This window comes from Nicotiana attenuata, chromosome 1 (assembly GCF_001879085.1).
Source record: "Nicotiana attenuata strain UT chromosome 1, NIATTr2, whole genome shotgun sequence".
Lineage (NCBI taxonomy): Eukaryota > Viridiplantae > Streptophyta > Magnoliopsida > Solanales > Solanaceae > Nicotiana > Nicotiana attenuata.
The window spans coordinates 84,784,181-84,809,216 of NC_031989.1; the positions used below are offsets into that span (position 1 = coordinate 84,784,181).

The 25,036-nt window shown below is 39.6% G+C and overlaps 2 protein-coding genes across 3 annotated transcripts; one reads left to right on the plus strand and one right to left on the minus strand.

Moving 5' to 3' along the window:
- LOC109229942 (probable pre-mRNA-splicing factor ATP-dependent RNA helicase DEAH2) lies at positions 13,172 to 18,348 on the plus strand. Of its 2 annotated transcripts, XM_019395484.1 has the most exons (7): positions 13,176 to 13,630; positions 14,922 to 15,124; positions 15,290 to 16,374; positions 16,788 to 16,913; positions 17,022 to 17,260; positions 17,366 to 17,484; positions 17,953 to 18,348. In XM_019395484.1, exons 1-7 carry the CDS (start codon positions 13,361 to 13,363, stop codon positions 18,077 to 18,079), a joined length of 2,169 nt encoding a protein of 722 aa, XP_019251029.1. In that variant the 5' UTR covers positions 13,176 to 13,360; the 3' UTR covers positions 18,080 to 18,348. The 2 variants fall into 2 exon arrangements, with proteins under 2 accessions (XP_019251035.1, XP_019251029.1); XM_019395490.1 differs by lacking the exons at positions 17,022 to 17,260; positions 17,366 to 17,484; positions 17,953 to 18,348 and having other exon boundaries at positions 13,172 to 13,630; positions 16,688 to 16,904.
- Positions 19,646 to 24,935, minus strand: LOC109229951 (long chain acyl-CoA synthetase 1-like). The gene is made up of 19 exons (XM_019395494.1): positions 24,633 to 24,935; positions 24,122 to 24,185; positions 23,926 to 24,015; positions 23,769 to 23,825; positions 23,616 to 23,664; positions 23,404 to 23,480; positions 23,266 to 23,305; positions 23,100 to 23,194; positions 22,702 to 22,869; positions 22,349 to 22,459; positions 21,960 to 22,047; positions 21,802 to 21,868; positions 21,640 to 21,715; positions 21,304 to 21,421; positions 20,654 to 20,899; positions 20,433 to 20,572; positions 20,158 to 20,340; positions 19,958 to 20,077; positions 19,646 to 19,846 (listed from the first exon to the last, which is right to left on the minus strand). The coding sequence occupies exons 1-19, from the start codon at positions 24,782 to 24,784 to the stop codon at positions 19,796 to 19,798; spliced, it is 1,992 nt and encodes a 663-aa protein (XP_019251039.1). The 5' UTR covers positions 24,785 to 24,935; the 3' UTR covers positions 19,646 to 19,795.

Here is a 25,036-nt window from a genome sequence, read left to right on the forward strand (position 1 = left end):
AACGGATGAGCCGCTCAAGGTCTCGAATCCAAACCGAGCTTCAGCACTCAATACCCACAATATGGGACTCAGGCCATGAGCCTTCGTCATCAAGATCGACAAAGTTTAACAACAGTTGAACTGGGACTCAGGCCATGAGCCTTCGTCATTAAGATCGACAAAGTTTAACAACAGTTGAACTGGGACTCAGGCCATGAGCCTTCGTCATCAAGATCGACAAAGTTTAACAACAGTTGAACTGGGACTCAGGCCATGAGCCTTCGTCATCAAGATCGACAAAGTTTAACAACAGTTGAACTGGGACTCAGGCCATGAGCCTTCGCCATCAAGATCGACAAAGTTCAACAAAGTTTAACTGGAAATCAAGGCTATGCGCCTTCCCCAGTAAGTTCAACTACGGTTGAACAAGGATTCAGGCTATGCGCCTTCGCCAGGAAGTTCAACTACGGTTGAACCAAGATTCAGGCTATGCGCCTTCACCAGTAAGTTCAACTACGGTTGAACCAAGATTCAGGCTATGCGCCTTCGCCAGGAAGTTCAACTACGGTTGAACCAAGATTCAGGCTATGCGCCTTCACCAGTAAGTTCAACTACGGTTGAACCAAGATTCTGGCTATGCGCCTTCACCGGTAAGTTCAACTACACTTGAACCGAGACTCAGGCTAAGCGCCTTCGTCATTAAACCAAGGCTATACGCCTTCAACATTGAATCAAGGCTATGCGCCTTCGCCAAGAGGTTCAACTACGGTTGAACCAAGATTCAGGCTATGCGCCTTCGCCAGTAAGTTCAACTACGGTTGAACCAAGATTCAGGCTGTGCGCCTTCACCAGTAAGCTCAACTACGGTTGAACCAAGATTCAGGCTATGCGCCTTCACCAGTAAGTTCAACTACGGTTGAACCAAGATTCAGGCTATGCGCCTTCACCAGTAAGTTCAACTACGGTTGAACCGAAACTCAGGCTAAGCGCCTTCGTCATTAAATCAAGGCCATGCGCCCTCGACAGGAAGTTCAACTACGGTTAAACCAAGATTCAGGCTAGGCGCCTTCGTCATTAAATCAAGGCTATGCGCCTTCCCCAGTAAGTTCAACTACGGTTGAACCAAGATTCAGGCTAAGTGCCTTCGTCATCAAATCAAGGCTATGCGCCTTCACCAGTAAGTTCAACTACGGTTGAACCAAGATTCAGGCTATGCGCCTTCACCAGTAAGTTCAACTACGGTTGAACCAAGATTCTGGCTATGCGCCTTCACCGGTAAGTTCAACTACGGTTGAACCAAGATTCAAGCTATGCGCCTTCACCAGTAAGTTCAACTACGGTTGAACCAAGATTCAGGCTATGCGCCTTCACCAGTAAGTTCAACTACGGTTGAACCGAGACTCAGGCTAAGCGCCTTCGTCATTAGATCAAGGCTATGCGCCTTCACCAGTAAGTTCAACTACGGTTGAACCAAGATTCTGGCTATGCGCCTTCACCGGTAAGTTCAACTACGGTTGAACCGAGACTCAGGCTAAGCGCCTTCATCATTAAATCAAGGCTATACGCCTTCACCATTGAATCAAGGCTATGCGCCTTCGCCAAGAGGTTCAAATACAGTTGAACCATGACTCAAGCTACGCGCCTCCAAAACTGCATCAAGCCCGTGCGCCTTCGCCAGTAAGTTTAGCTACGGTCGAACCAGGACTCAGGCTACACGCCTTCTCCATCAAACCCAACGAGTTCTACCTCGCTTGAACCATAAGGCTAGACGCCTTCGTCCTCAAATCTAACGAGTTCAACCACAGTTGAACCAGGGCTCGGACCAAGCACCTTCATCATTGAACTCAGCGAAACCCAACCTCCAACGAAGCGAGGCGCGGGTTAGGCGCCCACGCCCTTCAAGTAAGTACTCCCAACTCAAATTAAGATTGGGGACACGTAAAGTCCGGCCCCGGCCAAACTACAAGGCCGCGCTTCTGTCATCACGACCGACAGTTCTACCGCGCCCGAACTGGGACTAAGGCTAAGTGCCGCTATCGCCAAGCAACGGCTCCGACTCGCTCACCCCGAGTCGAAGAAGAAGAGTCGTTAACAATTAAAAACTAACATGCCTGCCAGAGTCGAACTTGAAGGCAAATCACCCCTTCGAGCGCATGCAAAGAAAAATCTAAGGGGGAAAAAGAGGAGATACAAAACAGATACAAGGCAAATAACGGAACGGAGATCTTATTTATCCACGAAATTAATTGCGGGTCATCCCCGCTTACACCCGGCCAAGGCCGATCAATACAAGAAATGAAAAAAAAACAAGAAACACCTAAACGCCAAACGGCGAACAAGACAAGAAATAATGCATAACATCTTTTTACTCGGTGCCGTCTGCGCCACCATCTGCACCAGCGTCAGCCTCTGGTGTCGCCGCGTCAAAACCACAGTCGGCACGGGCCTCATGAGCCTTTTGACGCGCTCCCTCGAAAGCAGCTTCGGTCACGACGCCAGCCTCCCACAAACTCTTATATACATCACGTTGGGCCTCGGCAAAAACCCAAAGTTCTCGAGCCTGGCTGGAAGAAGCAGCTTGATCCCGTAGCCGCTGATTCTCTTCTTCTAAGGCTATGATCCGGTCCGCCATGACTTGGGCGTCTTGCTCAAAGACACCAATCCGCTCCTCGAGACTCGCTTCTCTAAAGGCCGCAACATCCCTTTCCAATGCTCGTTGGGATTCGTGCACGCGGATAGCTTCCTTCAACGCCCCAGCCCTCGACGAGGCATCCCTCACTTGAAGCTTCAATACCGCGACTTCACCCTCCAACGCGGTCACTTTCCCGCTCCACGCCGCAGCGGCCTCCGCCACCTTAGCCTGGCCCTGGCGCTCACACTCAGCTGCGGCACTCTTTACCGCCTCGAGCTCCTCATCCTTCCGGCGGAGCTGCTCCTCGAGAGCACTCATTCTGCCAAGTGTTTGCTGCATCTGAAGCTCCCGCTTCGCCAGCTCTTCGACCAAGGCCCGGCTAGGGGATCATTCCTCAAGCGCACGCGTAACTCTCGGCACTGATCTCGGTAGCGGCGATACTTCTCCAGCGCCCGCAAAAATATCCCCGAGCGAACCTAAGGCTGTTTGGTGGGCCGGTCTGGGACCGGGACCGGACCGGGCCCGCGGTCTTAACGGGCTAAACGGTCCCGGCGGGCCGGTCCTGGTGGGCCGGTCCCTAAATGGGTAGGAAGCCCGTGACGGGCCGGTCTTGTACACGAGGCCCACGAGACCGGGACCGCTAAGCCCGGGACCGGCAGGCGGTCCTGGGCCGGTTCAACCGGGCCTAACGGTCCTAACGGGCTCCAACGGCTATTTTTTTTTTAAAAAAAAAAATTTTTTAAAAAAATAGCCAACGGTCAGATTTTAAAATCTAGCCGTTGGCCTTTAATTTTCAACCGTTTGGAACTTTAAAAAATAGCCATTTGGCCCCAAACTTTATATAATTACACTTTTCCCCAATTCTCAACTATAAATACCCCTCATTCTTTCATTTTTTTACCAATTCATCAATCTATCTCAATCTCTCTCAATCTATATCTAATTTCTCTTCTATAATTGCTTATTTTATTATTGCAATTTCGTGAAAAATTGTGAAGTTGATGAATTGAAGTATTCAAGTCTTCAAGTCTTCAACGATTTTCAATTTTCAAGAAGTTGTTCGGCAATTCGGTAAACTCGTTCCAACTCTTAACTTTTAAGAATATATTTTTGTGTGTTTAGTTTGCATAATTGTAATTAATATGGCATTTTCTTTGAAAAAAATGTTTGGTGGTAAGGGAAAAGCTAAAATTGGTGAAAGTAGTCTCCAACCTACTACCCTTCCCCCGGCTCCCCGACCCAGACCTATTACCCGTCCTGCTGCTCCTATTATTCTTGATAGTGATAACCCTTGTTTTCAATTTTCCGATAGTGAATTTTGCCATAATGTTGCACAAGGTGAACATTTAAATGAAGAAGTTATGAATNCGCCTCGCCAGCTCTTGACCAAGGCCCGGCTACGGGGATCATTCCTCAAGCGCACGCACAACTCTCGGCACTGATCTCGGTAGCGGCGATACTTCTCCAGCGCCCGCAAAAATATCCCCGAGCAGACCTTGGCTCGACGGATGCTCTCCACCTCCAACAGATAAGACTGCAAAGCAAAGACAACGATTAGGATAAAGAACGAACTTAAGGCAAAGAAGAAGCGAACCGACGTAATAGTACATACCCTCAAGCCCATCACGGCTACTTCATTCATCAGTCCAACATCCGTAACGCCCCTCAACGACGCATTCTCGGCCTCCGAGCATAGCAGCTCGAACTGCAGTACCAAGCTTTCCCCTTGGAGCAATAAGTTCAATTCCGTGGGAACCTCGATGAAGTGAGATCGCCCCCCTGCGCGCACCGCTGAATTGGTGGAGCCTTCCTGGAACATACGGACATTGTCGGGGTCCAAGTCGGATTCAGACTCGTCCTCACCCCCTACAGCATCGCTTCCCCCTTCAGCCGCCGGCGAGGTGGAACCTCCCGCCGCAACCGCCAAAGGGGTGCTTAACTAACCAACATTACCAACCGCTGAGGAACTACCTCCCGTCTCAGCGACTGGAACCACCGACTGAGCCGCCGAAGCGACGGCACCCTCATGGCCTAAGCCAGCCAGGGCAACCCCTATTGACTATTCGCCCTCAAGAGCGGGCGCTGCATCCGCACCCCTCTCCGCATCCGTCGGAGGGGAGTACAGATTGATTACCACAGGAGGAGCCGGTGTGAACACAACCCTACCCCTTATCAAGGGCCTCTCCTCCTCCCCGTCTGATGACGATTCCGCCCTAGGGCGCAAAACCCCCGACGGCCCCTCATCCCGAAGCGCGGCCCGTGCTGGAGAAGGAACAGTTGAAGATTCAACTGATGCCGCCCTCGGTATTGAGCGCGACACAGGCGTCGTAGTAAGGCGAGCGACTGCACCCGGTCGACGGAAGGCCAACTGAGGGGCCCTGACGCGGCGTGCCCTCCCTGATCACAGAAAAACAAAATTGAGGAATAGTGTCGAAACAAAGCGAAACAGAAGAAGAAGTCAATTTTTTTTACCTGCCACAGGACTACGGCCATGCCTCTCCCAGAAAGACGCCCATGTGCGTATCCCCACCGTATGGGGGAGCACGGCCTCGACCCATCCGCGAATCCCAGCTAACGGAGCCGGCGGCGATTTTTCGGCTACAAAATTGACACGAGTTAACGTTTACGAGCACAAGACGTAAGGAAGGGTAAAAAAAAAGGATTCAATGGCTAAGGAACTTACGTGCATGATTCCAAGCCTCTGGGAATCCAGTAGAGCACGCCACTAAATATTCAGTCCTGATGTAGAAGAAGTGCTCGAAAGGGCGAGGTTCAACCTCATCGTCCAGCTTCGCAGTCAGGCCCCTCGTCCCGTGAGGGCACGCTCGAATCATGGTACCCCGAACCCTCTCGGGAGCGTAGAGGCTAAGCACATGCTGCAGCGTAATCTCCGTACCAGCCAATTCTGCGTATTTGATGAGCATTGCCAACAACTTATAAAGAGAAGGAGTAAGCTGACCCGGGAATACCCCGTAATAACGACAGAAATCAACCACCAACATTGGGAGCGGGAGCTTAAACCCCAACTTGAAGGGGTAGGCGTAAAAGACGCAGTATCCCCTACGGTCGGTGTGGACCCTCTCCTCGCTTCTAGCGAGAATGACGTCAACATAGCCGGGGGTGACCCCCTGTCTCCGTAGTCGAGACATCCCAATCTCCCCCATTAATGGGGCTTCATCCACCTGATCCTCCCTACCATCGGCGGTGAAATCAGTCATCGGAACTTCGGGCAGAGATACTATCTCATCAACCGACGGAGCTTCGCCGGTCTCCACCAGTTCTGCACCGTCCATCGCCGAAATTGGCCCCTCGGTCACTGGTGAATTGACCGGAAGATCCATCGGAAGAACGTTTTGGGAAGAAATGCCTGCCATTGTTGATACAATAACGAGAAAGAAACGAAGTTCGAGGGACGAAGACGAAGGTGAAACAGCAGTAAGAAAAGCTTCTTCAGAATCTCTCTCAGACAAGCAATAAGAATATGAAAAATGAATGCCCCAGCCTTTATTTATAGGCAATACAAGTGGCCTTCATGCATCCCAACAGCCACCATTAACTACATGACCAACCGCACGCCGGTTCGATTCCATAGGAATGTGCGTCATTATGACAGGCTCCATAAAGCAGCCTTGCAATCACCCGTCGCCGTCTCGCCCTCGAAATGGTCATAACGACCTATGAATGCCGAGGAGGTGCTCCTTGCGCCCTCGAAATTTTTTGACACCGCCAAGCACGTATCAAGCGTGCCCTCATTCCCCTCGGCCGCACAACATACGACCCGTCCGCCATGGTCGACGGGTATGCATCCAAAACAAACGTAAGGATCAGAGCACAATGCAACTCGACCTCACTCGAAGTAAGTTAAAAGGTCAAGCGCCTTCGCCCAGGAGGAGAGTTCGACCTCAATCGAACGATGACTTGATAGCCCAATAACAGGATACTAATACTCTACAAGGCTAAGGGCCATCGCCAAAAAGAATTCGGCCTCGACCGAAGCAACAGTCGACATCCCCATCCGAGTTTCTCAAACTACAGCCAATGGAATCCACTCATCGAGCTCGGCCAAGGCCCGACCTCAATAAGCGGAGGGACTAACTGTATGGGTCAGAATCCGACCCCACGATAATTAACGAGGCTAATCCCGTCTTAAGCTAATTCATGATTAATTAGTGGCACGACCACTCAGAATTAACGATATTCAACCCGCATCTGGTTCGATCAGCAAGGCCATGGCCTATCCGCCACCATAAAGGCGAAATCCCAACGTGGTCACGACCACTTATTGCCAGCTGACGAAGCCCACAGCTATAAATACCAAGAGAGGGAACCCCTAGAAAGGGGGCTTCTTCTTGACCACTATACAGAGAGAGACAATTGACAACGATACCCAAAAAATCATGGGCAAGAGGAACACCATTGTAAGGCTCTGAACCTCTTCATGGAGAGGCAGACCAAATCAATATTATCAATAAAGGCTTCTAATGTTTCTCCCCCTAATCCTGAGTATTTATTTTCGTTCCCTTCATTTGGTCCAACGGAGTATTACGGCTTGCTATGATTTTTCCGTAATTTATTTATATTGTTTTATACTCATAAGGTATGTAATAATTTTTGAGCCAAACATTTATATTACATAATTTTATTGTCTTTATTGTTGAATATTTTAGGATAATGCCATGACACATCTCATATTTCGTATTATTTTCTTAGAAAGTACTTTATATAGTTGTATCTTACTAGGATTAAAAAAATATTTTGAGCACAAGTTATATGTTTTGTTCTACGAAGATTTTACCGGAAAAAATCCCGAAAAAACCCGAATAACCCGAAAAACCGAGAAACCCGAGAAAAACCGAGATTCAAAAACCCGAGTTTTATTGATTTAGTTTGGTCTTTAGATTTAATAACCCAACATAATTAGTTTGGTTTGGTAATTATAAATCCGAACCAGCCTGACCTATGTACACCCCTAACAGCAACTGAAACTCAATTTATAAACGAATATCAAACCTAATGAGAAGTCGGTAGTAATTAAGAAACTCGTGCAATAGTGATCTCATAAATAAGTTATTCAAGATTGTTATCATTGCTGAAGTTTTTTAAAAGGGATTTGGCATGGCATGACAACAGGTCCAACAATTGGCATAAAAAGCCAACGTTTTAGGATTTGGCATATAGTAGCCTAAAGTTATTCTCTCCCTTCAAATGGTTCAACCATCACCCTAAAAATAAGCCCCATCAAAATTATTTTCCTTAAAAATAGCAAAAAATATTTAAAATCCTCTATCTCTTCTCTCATACTAACCATCGTCCTAGAAATTAGGTCCCATTTCCTTCAGTAGTATCCGAAAAAACTTTCAAATATTTTTTATTTATTTTTCTATTTTTTTTTATCTGTATATCCAAATATATATAGCACATTAATAATTATATTATTATGTATCACAGAGTATAACATAATAATAATATGTATATCAAAAAAGTACATTAAAATTTTATTTTTCTTCTTTGTATAACACATTTCAGATTGAAAACTCAAGTTCAAGACGACTCCACATGTGTATCCTCTATTGTATCCCGCGTATACCTCTATGTACATCAATGATATCTCATGTATATCACGTGTATATGTGTATATCCATGAAAATTTGTGTTATATATACGATATACAATGTGATATACATGGACGTCCATAAAAAAATTATGTTGTATACACGATACAAAGTGATTACACAGACATCCTTAAAACTGTGTGTTATATACACAGACGTCCTTAAAAACTGTGTGTACACTGATGTACACGATATACAATGGATATACACATGTCACAGTTGAATTTTCAGGTCTATTTTTTTTTACCTGAAACCAGTCTAAATCACTTCTAATCTTGCTCAAATTTTGTATATAGCCTCGTTTAGGTAGTTTCAACCAATTTCAATCACAACCACTCGTTCAATCCAACCAAAAAAAAGAAGAAAGAACACAAACAAAGTTGAAATGTATTTTTTCTCTCTTAGTTTTTGCTTCTGATTTTCTCTGATGTGAGATCAACCTTACCTTTTCATCCCACTGATTTTTTTTGTATAATTTGTAAGAATGTTTGCTAAAGTATGAGAAAGAAAGAGCAGAGATATAATAAGAAATACAAGGAGAGAAAGGGGGAGTGAAGCCAAAATAAGCGAGTAGTTTCTTTTTTTAGAAAGAATATATAAGAGAGTAGTTTTTTTAGGATTTGGGTATATAATGCCAATTGTTTGGGCTGTCTTTGTCAAACCTAACATAAGGCTAAAAAATTATCAATTCCTATTATGTGTTGTTATAGGATGCAAATTTTTCCTTTTTAATTGATGCGCTATACTAACCCTAATTAAATATACGGAAAGAATTTATATTGGAAAATCCCTAATTAAATATTAGGATTTCCTACGTATTCAAACAAGGAAAAAAAATTAACTAAAATTTTAGTTGATTTCAAAATTTTAAATATTTGAAAAATAACTTAAATTACTGTTTAGTCCAATTTGAAATTTATTTTGTAAAGGTAAAAAAGACGAACGATATTTCACTAAGAGTCTTCGAGCTTTTTAATATAATACTAGTCTCTATACTCGTGTGTTGCACGAATATCTCAAGTCAAGTATTATATAATTTGTACAAAAAAAATAGTAAAATATGATCATTAAATAATTCTCATTAACTTGATTGTGTCAAATATTACGAAACACATAGCAATTAAAATTGTAAAATTACTTAATAACGCAACAATACTTATATTGAAATTTGCACACATGGTATGAAGGATTACTGGAAAAATAACATTCAAGAAAAAGAAAAAAAGATAATTGATATTCTTTTATCAAAAAACGTCAAGCTCTTAAACTCTCGTGGCGACGGTTTACATATTGAGCTTTTTAAATAGAGCCACCATTAGAGAGCAAACATATTTTAGATGAAAGTGGATTAATGTTTGGTTGTGTACCAAAAGGATTCAAATTTGTAAAAAGATTTTAATTCCATGTAACTTCTGATATGGAAGACTCCTCGAGTCTGATTTAGCCTTATGAGTGGTGAATTATTGGCATAATAATATTTCACTTTCAAACCACGTTTGACCATGCAAAGTGATTTGGTATTTAAACAAGAATCACAATAGACTTTATCTTAATCAACGTGATTTTTTTTTAGTGAATTAGAAGTAAAATCTTAACAAACTCACGAGCAATAGTCAGAATCACAAACAATACAATTTTGTCCAATATGGAGTTAAATACTTCAAAGAATAATTTAACCTTTAAAGGGCATAATCGTCAGTTAATATTTCAACGATATTTTCGTCTACTAACATTTAGCGCTTCAACATTCGTGCTTTTATAATAATATAGATATAGATATAGATTAGTCTCTATGTTCTTGCTACACAAGAATATCTTTAGTGGCGGAGCAAAGTTAAAGAATGGGGACTCAAGTAAATCTCCTTCGTTTGAAAATTATATTTACAAAATAGAACTATTCTTTTTTAATTATGTATAAGTTGTTAAATTCCCTTGACATAAAAGAAAAACTTATGTGAAGAGGTAAAGTGGTTTAAATATCGGTGTCAAATATTATAAACTGCGTATCGAAAGTTATAAAATTTTAGTTGAATAGATATTCTAAATTGTTACTCACTACGTATAAAATTTAATAACAAGTTAAAAAAATGGTAGCGGTAGCACTTGAATATTCGTGAGCAGAATATTCTCAAAGCGGTCACAATAGTGAATTCTCAATTTATGTTCAATTTTTCTTAATATTCCATAATTATGCTCAATGTCCACGTTGAAGCACTTATTCATATAAATTCCAAGTTAGTTTGCCCCAAAATCTACTTTGTAGGCTTGTCAAGTGTAGTTTAAATGGGAAAAGAATTTCACCCTTAGATTTACAGTTGTATCCTTAAGCTATATAAATATTTAAGGTTATAAAAGTCTATCAACGTTTTAAGGATATTTTAGTCGTTCAATATTTAGTATAAATTATTCGTGATTTTATAATAATATAGATATAGATAGATATAAATACACTAACTGTGAATAATATATACTTTTTTCGGATATTTTTTTGAACGGGTGACTATTTAAATTAATTTCTTAAAAATACCATAGTCTAAACTCACTCAACTAACCGATTGGGTTGGGTCGGGTCTCACATCAAATAAAAAAATAGGAAAAATGATAGTGTATAGCGGCGCTCAAAATAATATTTTTTTAAAAACCATATCCTTCCACGTGGACCAATAGAAGAGTGCCACATGGATCTTTATAAAGGCATGCATCGTCAGTTAGTCAACTATTAGTCTTTGGGGTAATTTTGAGCCAAAATATAAAGTTAAGGCCATTTGTGATCCTATAGGTAGAAGAAGGGTATTTCTAAGTCAAATCCAATAGAATAGGGATATATATATATATATATATATATATATATATATATTTCAAAGAAAACAGTTAACCACCCATATTATCCACTAAAAAATAGGTTGGATAATAAGCCTTTTAAAAACGGGTCAAATATGGATAATAACCATATTACCCATTTAGAAAATGGATAACCAATGGATAATCAATGGGTCTAACTTTTACATTTGTAAAGCCTCAAATTGGGGGTTCCTCAAGTTAGGGAGGCTAAGAATTCTCCCAAAAGTACTCATATGCAAGAATTCATGGATAATATGGTTACCATATTATCCCCATATTATCCGCCGGTTAACCTATTTTTTATCCGTATTAAATATGGATCAGGTCGGATAATTCATTCATTTTCTTATTATCGTTTTCGACCCGAACCATATCCAATCTGACCCGTCCGTTTGTCATTCCTATAATATACAAAAAAATATACAAATTTTATATACTTTTGTATGTATTTAATGTAAATAGTTTCGATTGCAGGCAAACATTGATCTTTGCTCAATAAGACTATTAGCGTTTTGGTAGTGGGCTTGAGCCAATTCAAAGGAGGAAACTGCACTAACTACCCACTAAACCCAAAATAATAACCCGGTTTTACCCATTTTAATAGTAATTACTATACCTACCTAAGCCAACCAAAATTATTACTCGTCCACCCATTTCTCAATTGCCTTACCAACCTCTCTCCTCCTTAAAGCTTCCCTTTCCCCTTTCCCTTCTTCCTGTTTCTTTTTCCAGCAACAAAATACTATCTCCGTCTTACATATCTCATATTTTCTCGTAGTGTTTGTGTTTGTTCGAGTCACTGCACAGTTTTTTATTGTGATTTTAATGAGTGAAATTTGATATGGTTTAATGATAAGCAAAATAACTATTTCGTACGTGCAGTGTTACAAATAATTATTTCTAATATCTTTTGAGAAGTTCATAGTGATTTATTGTAAGAAAAATTAGATCAACCATTGGAAGACCTTGAAACTTGAAAATCATAAATTGCATTTGTCGAGTTTGTAATTGTTTGATTAGATTTTGACTGGCATGATTAAAATATCGATTGGCAACTGTAACTAAATGTTGAGTCAGTTTGGTCGTGACTTAGAGCTGATTTGAGGTGATTGAGATCGAAATTTTTAGTTGAAAATCAAAGAAGAACACAACTATAGTAATAATCGAAGAAAAACACTGTTACCTAATAGTATACCGCTACAGTATACTAAAATACTATAGGAGTATATAGTTATACTACAACAGTATACCATTATAGTATACAAATATATTGTTATGGTATACTGTAATAATATGCAAGATATTGTAACAATATGCTGTAAAAGTATACAATATACTATAATAGTATACTTATTACCCGTAAATTCACTTGCCTTTTCCCTTTTAATTTGTTTTAAGCTTTTACCTAGCGTGAGCAGCAAAGTGAAAATGCAAAAATAAAAAAAATTATAGTATGCTATATATGTAACGGTATACTCTTACAATTAGATCCTTTTAGAATTTTTTAAATTTTTTTATTGACAATTGATATTATTTCAGTTTAATAATTGAATTAAACTTTTTTTAACTCTTTACGTACAATTGTATACCCTGTTGGTATAACTATATACTATACTGGTATCAAATGTTAGTTAATATTTTTTGGTTGTATTAGCTACATTTAATTGGTACACAATTTGATTTTTCTCTAGTAATAATATATATATAAAAAAGAATAATAAAAAATAGTAAAAATAGTATATGAAATTAGATTATGAAGAGAAAAGGAATATAAAAAAAAAGAAGTTAAATGAAATTAGAACAGGAAAAAAGAAAAATATAAGAAGAAAACGAGTAAAAAGAAAAGGAGAAAAGAAAAAAAAAGAAAAGAAGCATAGAAATAAAAAAGAATTGAAGAATAAAGAGGAAAATGCCCACAAAACCTACTATGGGTAGAAAATGTAACTAGTTTATGGGTAGAAAAACAAATGGATAGACAAGGGTAAATAATTTTGTTTTTGTGGGTAACTGTGTCAAAACCCCAATTCAAAGGTATACACAATAATAAAGAGGCCGAAAACAATGGATGGGCCTAAGCCCGCGAAACCTTTTTAGAAGTCTGAAATAATTCAGTGAAAGTTTACAAACAGAAGCGAGAAAGTTTCTCCACTATATATCCATTCCACAATCTCAAACCCTAGTCCCTCTTTCGACCGGAAACCTAAAATCCTAGTCGCGTATTCTCCGATTTCCTCCCGGTCCCTGCAATTGTTTCATTGGAGACTCCAAAATTCGTTCTGGATTTTAGATATTCTGGATGGGAACGGAGCGGAAGAGGAAAGTAAGCTTGTTTGATGTGGTGGATGAGACGCCAGCGAAGAAAGTGAATGTTGGAAGCGTGAACGGTAGCATGACGCCGTCGATTAATAAGTGGAACGGGAAGCCTTACTCACAGAGATTCTATGAGATATTGGAGAAAAGGAAGACTCTTCCGGTTTGGCATCAAAAGGAGGAGTTTTTACAGGCTTTAAAATCTAATCAAACCCTAATTTTGGTTGGTGAAACCGGTAGTGGTAAAACCACTCAGGTTAGTAATTCTACTGTCTTAACCTCGTTTTTCATTTGCTAATAGTTATTTACAGTTTGATTGACAACTAGTTGGAATTGAGGCATACTTAACATTTAGGTGTGTTTGGTATGGAGCGAAAAAATTAAGTCATTCTCTAGCAACCAAACACCAAGTAATATGTTCTTTGAATTATATTTTCCATTAAAAGGGGAAAAGTGACTTTTGTTGCTTATGTTTTCTAAATTTTTGAGATGGTAGGTAGTGAGATAACTTTTCTTCTGAAAAGTATATTCATTCAACACAAAAACACCTGTATTTTGCTTTAGAACAGAAATTATTTACAAGGAGTTATCTGGTCCCAAATGTTTAGAAGATTCATATTCCTGGGCTAAACTAATTTGGGGTTCTGGCTGAGTTGATTGATTGATTTGCTTGGCTATTCTGGACCTGAAAATTAGACGTGACAGTTCGTTTTTCTAGTAATATATTGCACGGCGTTCGATACTGTTTGGGTTTACTCAGTGTGATAGAATAGAATGATATATTCTAGCAATGTTGCTCTGTATTCGATTCCCTGACTCTTTATACAGTTTCTTTCGTTTTTTGGTGGTGCAAGAAATATAGGAATGTAATGGGTGCAAATAGAGTATTATGAATATAGAGTATGTACATAGCCAACCCTAACTAGTTCAGGATTGAGGTGTAGCTGATTGAAGCTTATTATGATATAGGTTTGTGCAAAACTTGGTATTAGGTCTAACTATCCAATTAGCATAAAACAATCTACGTCCCTAAGAAAGTTGGTTCTGCTATAGTCAATCTTTACAGGATTTGATATTGACTTTTTTTGCCTAGCTGTCAACCTGGCTATAATTTTCCATCCCTGCATAACTAGGTTCTCTTGACAACAAAGATGAAAAAAAAGTAATAATACCTGGCAATTTTTAAATAAGAAATTAGCTTTGTCTCATTCTCCAGTAATCTGTTACAAGGATTAGATACTATTGGGGTTTTTCTTTATAACTCAGGCATCCATCTTTTCCAACTTTGAAACCCAGTGGATTATTGTGAGTTTAGTTGCCCTGCTCTTTTTAAGTCCTTGAAGCAAGAAACTTTTGATGCTGTGTGTTTTTGCAAAATTAGCCCTTATTAGTCCGTGTGTTCTTCTATATTTGGTGTGCTTCATCAATTGTTTGTTCATGTTTATGTTCTCACTTCTCAGTTACCCATGATAAAGCCCCCTCTTTGGCAGGAGAGTAAGTTGTTTTTTCTCGAGCTGCTTCTAAATGATTTGCTTGTGTATATACAGATTCCGCAGTTTGTTTTAGATGCTGTTGAAGTTGAGACGGCTGATAAGCGCCGGAAGTATATGATTGGTTGCACTCAACCTCGGAGGGTGGCTGCAATGTCCGTGTCTCGTCGAGTTGCTGAAGAGATGGATGTTGCAATTGGGGAAGAAGTTGGATATAGCATCCGTTTTGAAGACTGCAGTAGTGCTAGAACTGTTTTGAAGTAAGTAGGTTGTAACATGATAAACCTTTTTTGAGATACTTTAATAATGTAGCTTGTAAATATTTATCTGTTTGCATATATCATCTAGCCGTATCAAAAAATGTTTTCTTGCCTTCTCAAGTTGGTGAGAGATTAGTAATTTATCTCTCTTTCTGTGTGTGGCAGATACTTAACAGATGGTATGCTTTTAAGAGAAGCAATGGCAGATCCTCTATTGGAACGCTACAAAGTAATCATTCTGGATGAAGCCCATGAAAGAACTTTGGCAACAGATGTCCTGTTTGGGCTTCTTAAAGAGGTGCTGAAAAATAGACCAGACCTAAAGCTTGTTGTTATGAGTGCCACACTTGAGGCAGAGAAGTTTCAGGGTTACTTCTTTGGTGCGCCTCTCATGAAAGTGCCTGGAAGGCTTCATCCTGTGGAAATTTTCTACACTCAGGAGCCTGAGAGAGATTATCTCGAGGCTGCCATTCGGACCGTGGTGCAGATACACACTTGTGAACCTCCTGGTGACATACTTGTTTTCCTTACCGGAGAAGAGGAGATTGAAGATGCTTGTCGCAAAATCAATAAGGAGGTTAGTAATTTGGGTGATCAAGTGGGCCCAGTTAAAGTGGTACCTCTTTATTCTACACTTCCCCCAGCTATGCAGCAAAAGATATTTGAATCAGCCCCACCCCCGGTGGTGGAGGGTGGTCCTGCTGGCAGGAAGATTGTTGTGTCAACCAACATTGCAGAGACATCTTTGACAATTGATGGCATTGTGTATGTCATAGATCCGGGATTTGCTAAACAAAAAGTTTATAACCCAAGGGTGCGTGTTGAATCTTTGTTGGTGTCTCCTATTTCGAAGGCCAGTGCCCACCAGAGATCAGGACGTGCTGGAAGGACGCAGCCAGGGAAATGCTTTAGACTTTACACAGAGAAAAGTTTCCATAACGACCTTCAACCACAGACCTATCCAGAAATACTTCGGTCAAATTTGGCTAATACAGTTCTAACTTTGAAGAAGTTAGGTATTGATGACCTGGTTCATTTTGATTTTATGGATCCTCCTGCCCCAGAGACGTTGATGAGAGCACTGGAGGTTTTGAATTACTTGGGAGCATTGGATGATGAAGGGAACTTGACTAGGTTGGGTGAGATTATGAGTGAATTTCCTCTTGATCCTCAGATGGCAAAAATGCTTGTTGTCAGCTCAGAATTCAACTGCTCCAATGAAATCCTCTCAATATCCGCCATGCTATCAGGTACGGTTTCCTTCCAGTTTACTTCCTTTTTGTTGGTCGTCGTGTCTCGTCTTTGTTCTATGTCAGAGTTTGGTCAGGCATGGGAATGTCAGTCCGCTTCACCATGCCTTCTTGTTCATGTGCATAGACATTTGTCTATGCATATGATATCATGTGCGTAACTGCACAACATGTGCACACAGGTGCATGTGTGTGGGGGTTACTTACATGTGTCTTCTTAGGTTGTCATCAGCAACTGTCTTGTCTGGGTTCTATGCCCCCGGTTGGCATGTGCCATAGATTTCTAAGTAAGTGCTGATGGAGGTAGTTGCAGTTTCTCAGTATTCTCTCATGAAGAAAATGGTGTCGTCTCGCCTCTATGCATCTGCTGACCTACAGTGGGCCTCCCCTGTGATAACCAATTTTTTCTCTAGTACCCAATTGCTTTGTCCGGCCTAGGGAGGCTCAGAAAGCTGCAGATGAAGCAAAGAATCGGTTCGGTCATATAGATGGGGATCATTTGACGTTGCTGAATGTGTATCATGCCTACAAGCAGAACTGTAAGTATCCGTATTCAGTCTCTGTAGACATTATATGTCCTTAACAAACAAATTCAGATTTAGAATACCCTTCTAACCCTGATAATGACTTTGATGGTAATGGTATAGCGGAAGACCCTCAATGGTGCTACGAGAATTTCATCAATCAGAGGGCTCTCAAATCAGCTGACAATGTGAGGCAACAGCTTTCTCGCATAATGGCCAGGTTCAACCTCAAGTTATGCAGCACGGACTTCAACAGTCGCGACTACTACGTAAACATAAGAAAGGCTATGTTAGCTGGATATTTCATGCAGGTTGCTCACCTAGAGCGTACTGGGCACTATCTGACTGTTAAAGACAATCAAGTAAGTATCTACCTAGTTCTGGAAGCAACTCATATTAAGGGCTTCAATGGGCGATAATGCTATTGATTTCTCACTATTATGTCATTTTTATCTGTGTTGTTACAGGTGGTTCACTTGCATCCTTCAAATTGCCTGGATCATAAGCCAGAATGGGTTATCTATAATGAATACGTCTTGACAAGCAGGAATTTCATCCGTACTGTGACTGATATTCGTGGTGAATGGTAATTATCATTTGTTTTATCTTTTGATTCTTGATGCTTTAGCAAGTACTTCGCCTCTCTTTCCTTTTATATTAGGACTCAGAACATCTCTCTTCTCCCCGTTGACCGTCCTGTAAATAAAAAAGATAATTATTTTTGTCTAAGTAGTGGTGCCTACTAGTCCGAGGATACTTCAAGACTACAGCAGAAATCAACCTTTTATGCCCTGAACCTTTTTTGAGTCGCAATTTCTAGAATTTCTTACCTTTGTTTGGAAATTGAGAGCGTGTCAGCAAGATGTTCTTGAATTTATCATGATAGTAATGAATCTACTCGAGTACTGTTAATTGGCTGAAACTAGCACATTTTTTCCAACAGACCTTTTGTTCAAATGGACAAATGTATTGTTTGAACTAATTATGATCATATAGCCTACGGTTGACTAATTTTTCCTTGCTATTCTCTTTCTTTTTTTGATATTTTCTTCAGGTTGGTTGATATTGCACCACATTACTATGACCTTGCGAACTTTCCGCAGTGCGAGGCAAAACGAGTTCTTGAGCGGTTATACAAGAAGCGAGAGCGAGAAAAAGATGAAGGCAAGAGCAAAAGATGAATGCATTCTTCATAATTTCAGTTCCTCTCAGCATGCACGCTCCAGGGGAGTTCTGGGGTCAAAATTAGTCAAGATAGGCTAAAGATTGATGTACTATCTACTATGTACTGTAATTGTTTGTATGGTTCCAGTCTGAACGATTTAGTACCTGTTTCTTGTTGCTGGAGTAATCTGTTTCTTGTTCCTTGCCTCCAATGTCCTGATATATCAGACCAATTCTTTTAGCTCTTTCCTCTATTGAAGCAAATGTACGTAGCGCTTCCACTGCATAGTCCCCGAAAATGCCCCGCCTGTAAGTTCCTTTGTCGTTGGGGAAAAAAAGATCTCTTTTTTTTTTTAGATTCGAAATTCTTCGTTTTTTTCTCCCAATTTCCCACTCTTTCTGTGAGGCAAAACTTCACCACACTACACTACACTTCGACACAAGAGAAGAGGACCGGGCGCTTTGTATCTTCGGGATAGGAGTTGGCGGAAACTGAGCTAGGAGTAACTCATTTTATACAGGATGCTCCTGCATAACACCTCGAAGGACTTCCTGTAGGGTTGGTCAAGTTTTTCAACAGTTCTTTTTCCAAAGCAAGTTCTTGAGTGATAAGACTGCATTGAAAATGTGATATTTGGCATTGATTTCAGAAAAGTGAATATCCACGACAATAAAAAAACTAGTTTCTTTATTGCTTTTCATTGATTCATGAAAAGCTTGCATGTTCGTTGGGAAATGAGCCAAATCCTTGCTTGTGCATTTGTTGAAACGATAAGGTTTCTTTATTGCTTGGCATCTCTTAGATGATTCATGATCTTCTCATTCTCTTTTTCCTCTTTTCGGTCGAATGAAGTGCAAAACGAGGGAGCAGTTAAATTGTAGGGTCAAACAATTTAGTGTCGGTTACATAAATGAAAATTCGTGGTAGTTGCTGCTGCAAAGATGAAGTGGAAAAATCTATCCAAATTTCTTTTTGAACTTAATCAAAGCATGTCAAACAGTCGACTGTGTAACTAACTGACGGGTCCATGCACAAACTACCAGAGTTAAACGGGGATGATTAAGATATGCACAAACTAATTTCTTTTTCTGAAGAAAAAAAACCCAAAGAAACTAAGAGGTATTTCTGAATGTGGGTCTTACTTGTTTCTCCTACCATAGTAGCATTAGTGCACAAAGAAAAGGTCGAAGGTATTCCTTTCTTCCATTCAAATGCAAGGAAAAGACTTACACTTTATGTCTGGTTGGAGAATAGGGAAACTTGGGCACTAGATGGAAGTAAATGGCCTTACACTCTTTAGCCCCTAAAATCCTGGATTCTCATTGTCTCAAATGTTAAATGCTTACCACCCTTCACATATTCAACTCCCTAGTATATTAACCTCCTTTTGTTTTGTGTTACGAGTAGGTTTCTGACACCTCATAATTGATGAACAATAAATTCCTGAAGCGGTTGTACATAGGTATTGAGATATGACTAATCTTTTAAGAGCTATAGTTCAGTGTTATGCAACCAAATTCTGTGGCATAAATATAATCGAGTCTGGTTAGTCTTATGCAGTATGTCTAATGAGAGAAAGAGGTGACCGCGAAAAGATTTCATTCAAGTGCTTAATTCAGAAGGTAAGACAGATTATTCGTACAAATCAATGTTATATCAGACATTAACTCAATGTATATAAGTTCAAACAGCAGATTGCTGAGTTGCACTGCCTCAGCATTCTAAAATGTTATTAGCATTTAGGTACTGCATTAAGCCTTTGGTAGAGATCATCAATTTCCACCTGCAAAAGCCATAATGAGTATCAATTTGGTCATTGTCCAATTCTTTCTCATTCTAATGAACTGAATAAATGGACGAACTGGTTAAGAAGAGTGTGCCGAAAACTCATCACCTTGTAATGCTTAACCAATCTCTCCCTTCTTTTTTTCATTGTTGCTGTTACCAAGTCCTGGTTAAACTCAAAGGGTTGAGGTTCTAGAATCACGCCTTTGATGCACTCGAAACCTCTTAGCTGTTTTCATAGAAGTTAGATAATTCAAACCGCTATTACAGTACTACTCCAACAACACTTAAAGATTGTATATTCCTGACCTTGTTCCTTTCTGCAGCAGTTTTCAGCTCAAAGAGAATATGTTGATTTAGCTCTTGGAGAGAACAAAGTTGAGGAATTGAACCCTTGTGTCCATTTTGATCGGCCCATTTTTTGGCGTTCCCTTCGTGTGGCACCACAACTGCCACCAACATGGACTTGAAGCTGTCCCCATATACCCATATCTGTAAGTACACAAATGCATTGCTCTCAAGAACATAATAACTCAAATATGAAAAGCTTTTCATGAACTCGAATGATATGATATGGTTCTCACATCTTCAACGATGGGCGCAATACCATAAACCTTTTCCAGATATTCCATTGCAACATATTCTCCTTGAGATAGCTTTATAACATTTTTCTTTCTATCAATGATTTTTACAACTCCATTAGGCAACATTTCTCCGATGTCACCTGGATAACGTAAAGACTTACTATTTCATAGTGAAACGGAAACAACATTCTTAAGCATACAGTAAATATAAACTGATCAACCTGTATGAAACCACCCATCTTTGATGGCCTCTCTTGTCAATTCTGGATTCCTGTAGTATCCAGTAAACGTAGTCCTCCCTCTCACACATATCTCTCCCCGGGGAGGATCTCCTAATGGATCATAACCCATTTCTGGAACTTCCTCTAAACGTACCTCTGTGAAGACAAATGGTGGACCAACAGTTCCAAGCATGCTCATTTCATCTGGATGCCCAATGGTGGCCAAACCACAAGTCTCTGTCAAACCTACAGAACATACTTTGGATTATAATGCATAAGTCAATGAAGCAAACTACATATAGCGTGTTAATAACTTGTTAGAACGAATAGGTTATAATGTTAGCCATCAACATCAAACTTAACAAAATTCAGTATAGCTAATAAAAAAGATAAATTCTACTTTTAAGAAGTTTCAGTTTTGGAGTGACAATAATATTTGAGACATAGGCATGTTGACTTGCAACTATGCAAGGACACGTTATGTCTGAGCGTGGATGCTTTGGCACATAAAACTGAGGTAAGACAGCTCATTCCTCTGCATCGCATTGCTCTTATTGACTACTAAATAGTCACAGCTAGTCTATTGGAGTGTTCATCGAGTTATATTAACAGATCCTTTTTGTTGATTCTGAAAAATAAGCTAGATTTACCATAGCCTTGGAGGACGAAGCCACAGGAGGTAACCCGCAAGAACTCTTCCACCTCAGTGCTTAAGGGAGCACCACCAGAGACTATAAGGCGAATCCGTCCACCTAACCTATTCTTTACCTAAACAACAAGACCAAATAAATTTGTCAGTAAGATCAATGTAATTTCAAAAAATTAAAAAATATATGAATATGCTACTGCTACTTTAGGAGTTCTGAAGAATGCTTATATAAAGAGTAGAAAAACTTAAAAGGGAAGTTTCTTCAGGGCACAACAAGCATACATTATTTCAGGAAAGGTTACAAGAAAGTGAGACATAATTAGGAAAAAGACACAACCTTTCTAAAAGCTAGCAGATCAGCAAGTGGTGAAGCATACTTCTGTTTATACCCAAGCTTCAACCATTTGAGTTTGCTGGTTTTTTTTAGATAGAATCAGAAAGGATTGGCAAACAATAGAATATAAAATTTTGAATAGAACAAACAAAAACAGAATAGTACTAGTTATATAGAATGTGGAACATGCTCCTCCTAAAGGGATTGAGTTCTCCAAGTGCTTTCAGAACACCTGATAATCATAATTTGAAACTTGATTAGCATCATTCGAATTGTTTACAGATAGCATCTATATAATTCAGGAAAAAACTAAGATTTCATGCCTTCATGAATCTTTTCATAAACTCGAGGTACTCCAGCCAAAAAGGTTGGCTTCAACTCCATAAGGTCTTCTTGTATCTCGTTGATATTCTTCAACACAAAAACGACAAGAAGCATCAGTCTCCGTAATCATTAAATTAAAATTTTAAGACCTCACCATAGTATTAAGATATCAAGTTATAGAGTGGCAAAAGGTGAAATTGGACAGGAAATCTTGCTAGGTGAATTGGTGATAAATGAATGTTGTGTGCTTTCACTCTGTGTTTTTGGTTTATATTACCCGGGGTGTTATTTTCTCTCCACTTAAACTATAATTGAATGTAGCCAGATATTAAGCTTGTTTCCCACTACACATAAAATTTGTGTGACACATTTAGTTCGAACACCTTACCCCATGGTAATAGCCAACAGAAGCACCCCTATGAAAGAAGAATTCTTCAATCATCCGATCAAGTATATGAGCAAGTGGTAGGAAAGATATGTACACATCATCCGGCGTCATCTATTCAGAGATCAAAGATTAGTTAGAGAACAATAAAATTCTGCCACTTCTGATGTATGGATTTGTCTAACTCAAAATACAAAAGAATCATAAGGACCAAAGAGGTTGCCAACACAAATTATAAAGAGCAATGAAAGTCAATTACAAAGAGAACTTAGAAAGGGAAATCATGATAAGACACAGATTTACTATATACTAAGAAAGAGATGACCTGAAATTCTCGGAAAAGGATTTGCGCTTACCTTGTCTTCAAATTCTTCCATAAAATGATCAACTCCTGTTACAGATGCAGTCATATTTTCATGAGTCAATATTACACCTTTAGGTTCTCCGCTAGTTCCACTAGTATACATGATTGTACATATGTCTAATGGCCGCGGCGGTGAAGGCTCTGATGGATTATCTTTGCCCTGAAAAAAAAAAGGATATGAAAAAAATTCTTCAAAATTAAAAGCCACCTGAAAAGGAAAAGGTCACCCTTTTTTTTTCTTTGGAAAGCATAAAAATTTCTCCTTTCCTTTATCAATAATGTTCAGCCATCAGTATATAATAGTGCTAATGGACATTTCAATGATAATAGTGATCAAATAAAGAAGAGAAAAAGTAAAAGAATGAACTAAAGAAACTTTTAGTAAATTACCATATTGAGGAATCCATTCCAAGAGTATGGCTTAATACCCATAGAAACTGCCTTATCCTTCTCTTCCTGCTGCAGCGAAGTGAAACACACGACCACTGCAACCACAAGAAAACTCGATAAAAAGAATGCCAATCTAGCAGCTGCAACCAATAGGAGGCAGACTTACATTTCAGCCGTTTAGCATGTGTGCACTCCGAATTTAAAAGCTGCAGAGAGAACATCGAATAGAGACCATCATATAGCTCAGATATCCAAATCAAGTAAAGGGAAAAGAAACATTTAAGGGGCTTTAGATGATCCTCACTTCTTTCACTTTCTTATCTTGAACAAAAACGATATCAATCTCAGCATGTTCAATAATAAAATTAACAGCGCCCGGTCCTACATCACCAGAAAGGCATGGAAATTAGAGAGAAGCAACATTCTCAGGTAACAAACTGCCTAACTTAAATGTATAATTTTGATATTAACAGCATAATTTAGTTGCTTTTTTTAATATGTGGAAAGATTATTTACCAAGGGTATCATAGAGAGGGACACATATAAAGCTGTGGGCACTGCAAGCCTGCAAACAAAATCTAAATCGTCTTATCAAATTATGCGAATGGATAACTCTTTTGACAAAATTAAGTGCATTATTTTTACACATCATTGAAAACATAGGCAAACCTGCATTGCTACTATCCACTGAGGACAATTGGATCCATAAATTCCAATTCGAGCACCCTGTTACACATGCAAATATTACGTATTGTATTTGATTTATGTGACATTCTTATGAAGCTAAATTGATAACAAATGCTAATTAAGTGAGCATATTCCTTACAGGTTCAATACCATGAGCTCTCAATGCAGATACAGTCTGTAAAATCTCTTCATAAGCTTCTTTGTATGTTTTCCAGAGATAAGGACCCCACTATTTTTTTTTTTTTAAAAAAAAAGGAAGGAGATAAGATGGTGAGTATATTCAGAAAAATAGTAGTACAAAGGATGACAGAAAACCAGATAACGTTGGACTCCACCTTTCCATCCTTAAAATCACGCCATCCCAACATTTTATTCCCTGGATATTTTTCAACAGCTGCTCTGTTGATCAAAAGAATATATTTTTCTTTCAATTCACGTAAATAGAGTAGTAGTAAAGATATATGCTTCACTTTGACACTATACTAACTTTGGATACAGAACTAATGGAGAAAGGGCAGCTCGGTGCACGTGTTTATGCAGGTCGCACCCCAAGGGGTGTGACGTAGTCAGTCTACCCTAATGCAAGCATCAGTGACTACTGATTCCATGGCTCGAATCCGTGACCTATAGGTCACACGAGACAACGTACTTTACGGTTGCTCCAAGGCTCTCCTTCAAGTAATGGAGAAAGTAAACAAGAAAATGTAAAATGGACTTGGGATCTCTGCTTTCTTGTTTTCGTTGAAGACATAACTAAAAGAATAGAAATGTGCATTCTCCAACAGATTAAGCTTTTAAATGAAACGTTCACACAAAATCAGGATTAAGCTGAAGGGAAAATGTTACCTGAAAAGTTGCCAAGCTGTAGACAAATGAGGATCAGTTGGAGGAAAACCATTTTTAGCTATTGGATTTCGATAAACAGGACCAACTGATGGCTGTCCATTTTGACCTTCTTTTCCCTCCTCCACCTTCAAACCGAACATGTTCATGCTCATTTTTCCAACTCTTCTGACTCAGCCCACAAAACTCAACTACAGTATGTATATCACAAACTCCAACCTTAGTTGGTCCCAACAGAGCTGCATGAGAGGAGTAATGAACCCAATTAATGTTGAAGCTAACTAGTTTCGTACATGAACAGAATAATACTCCCTCCCGTCCAATTTAATTAATTTTTTGCCTTTTCCATGGTCCATAATTTTTGCTTTTTTTGTTTTATCCAGAATCCTTTAGTAAAGAGCCCAGTA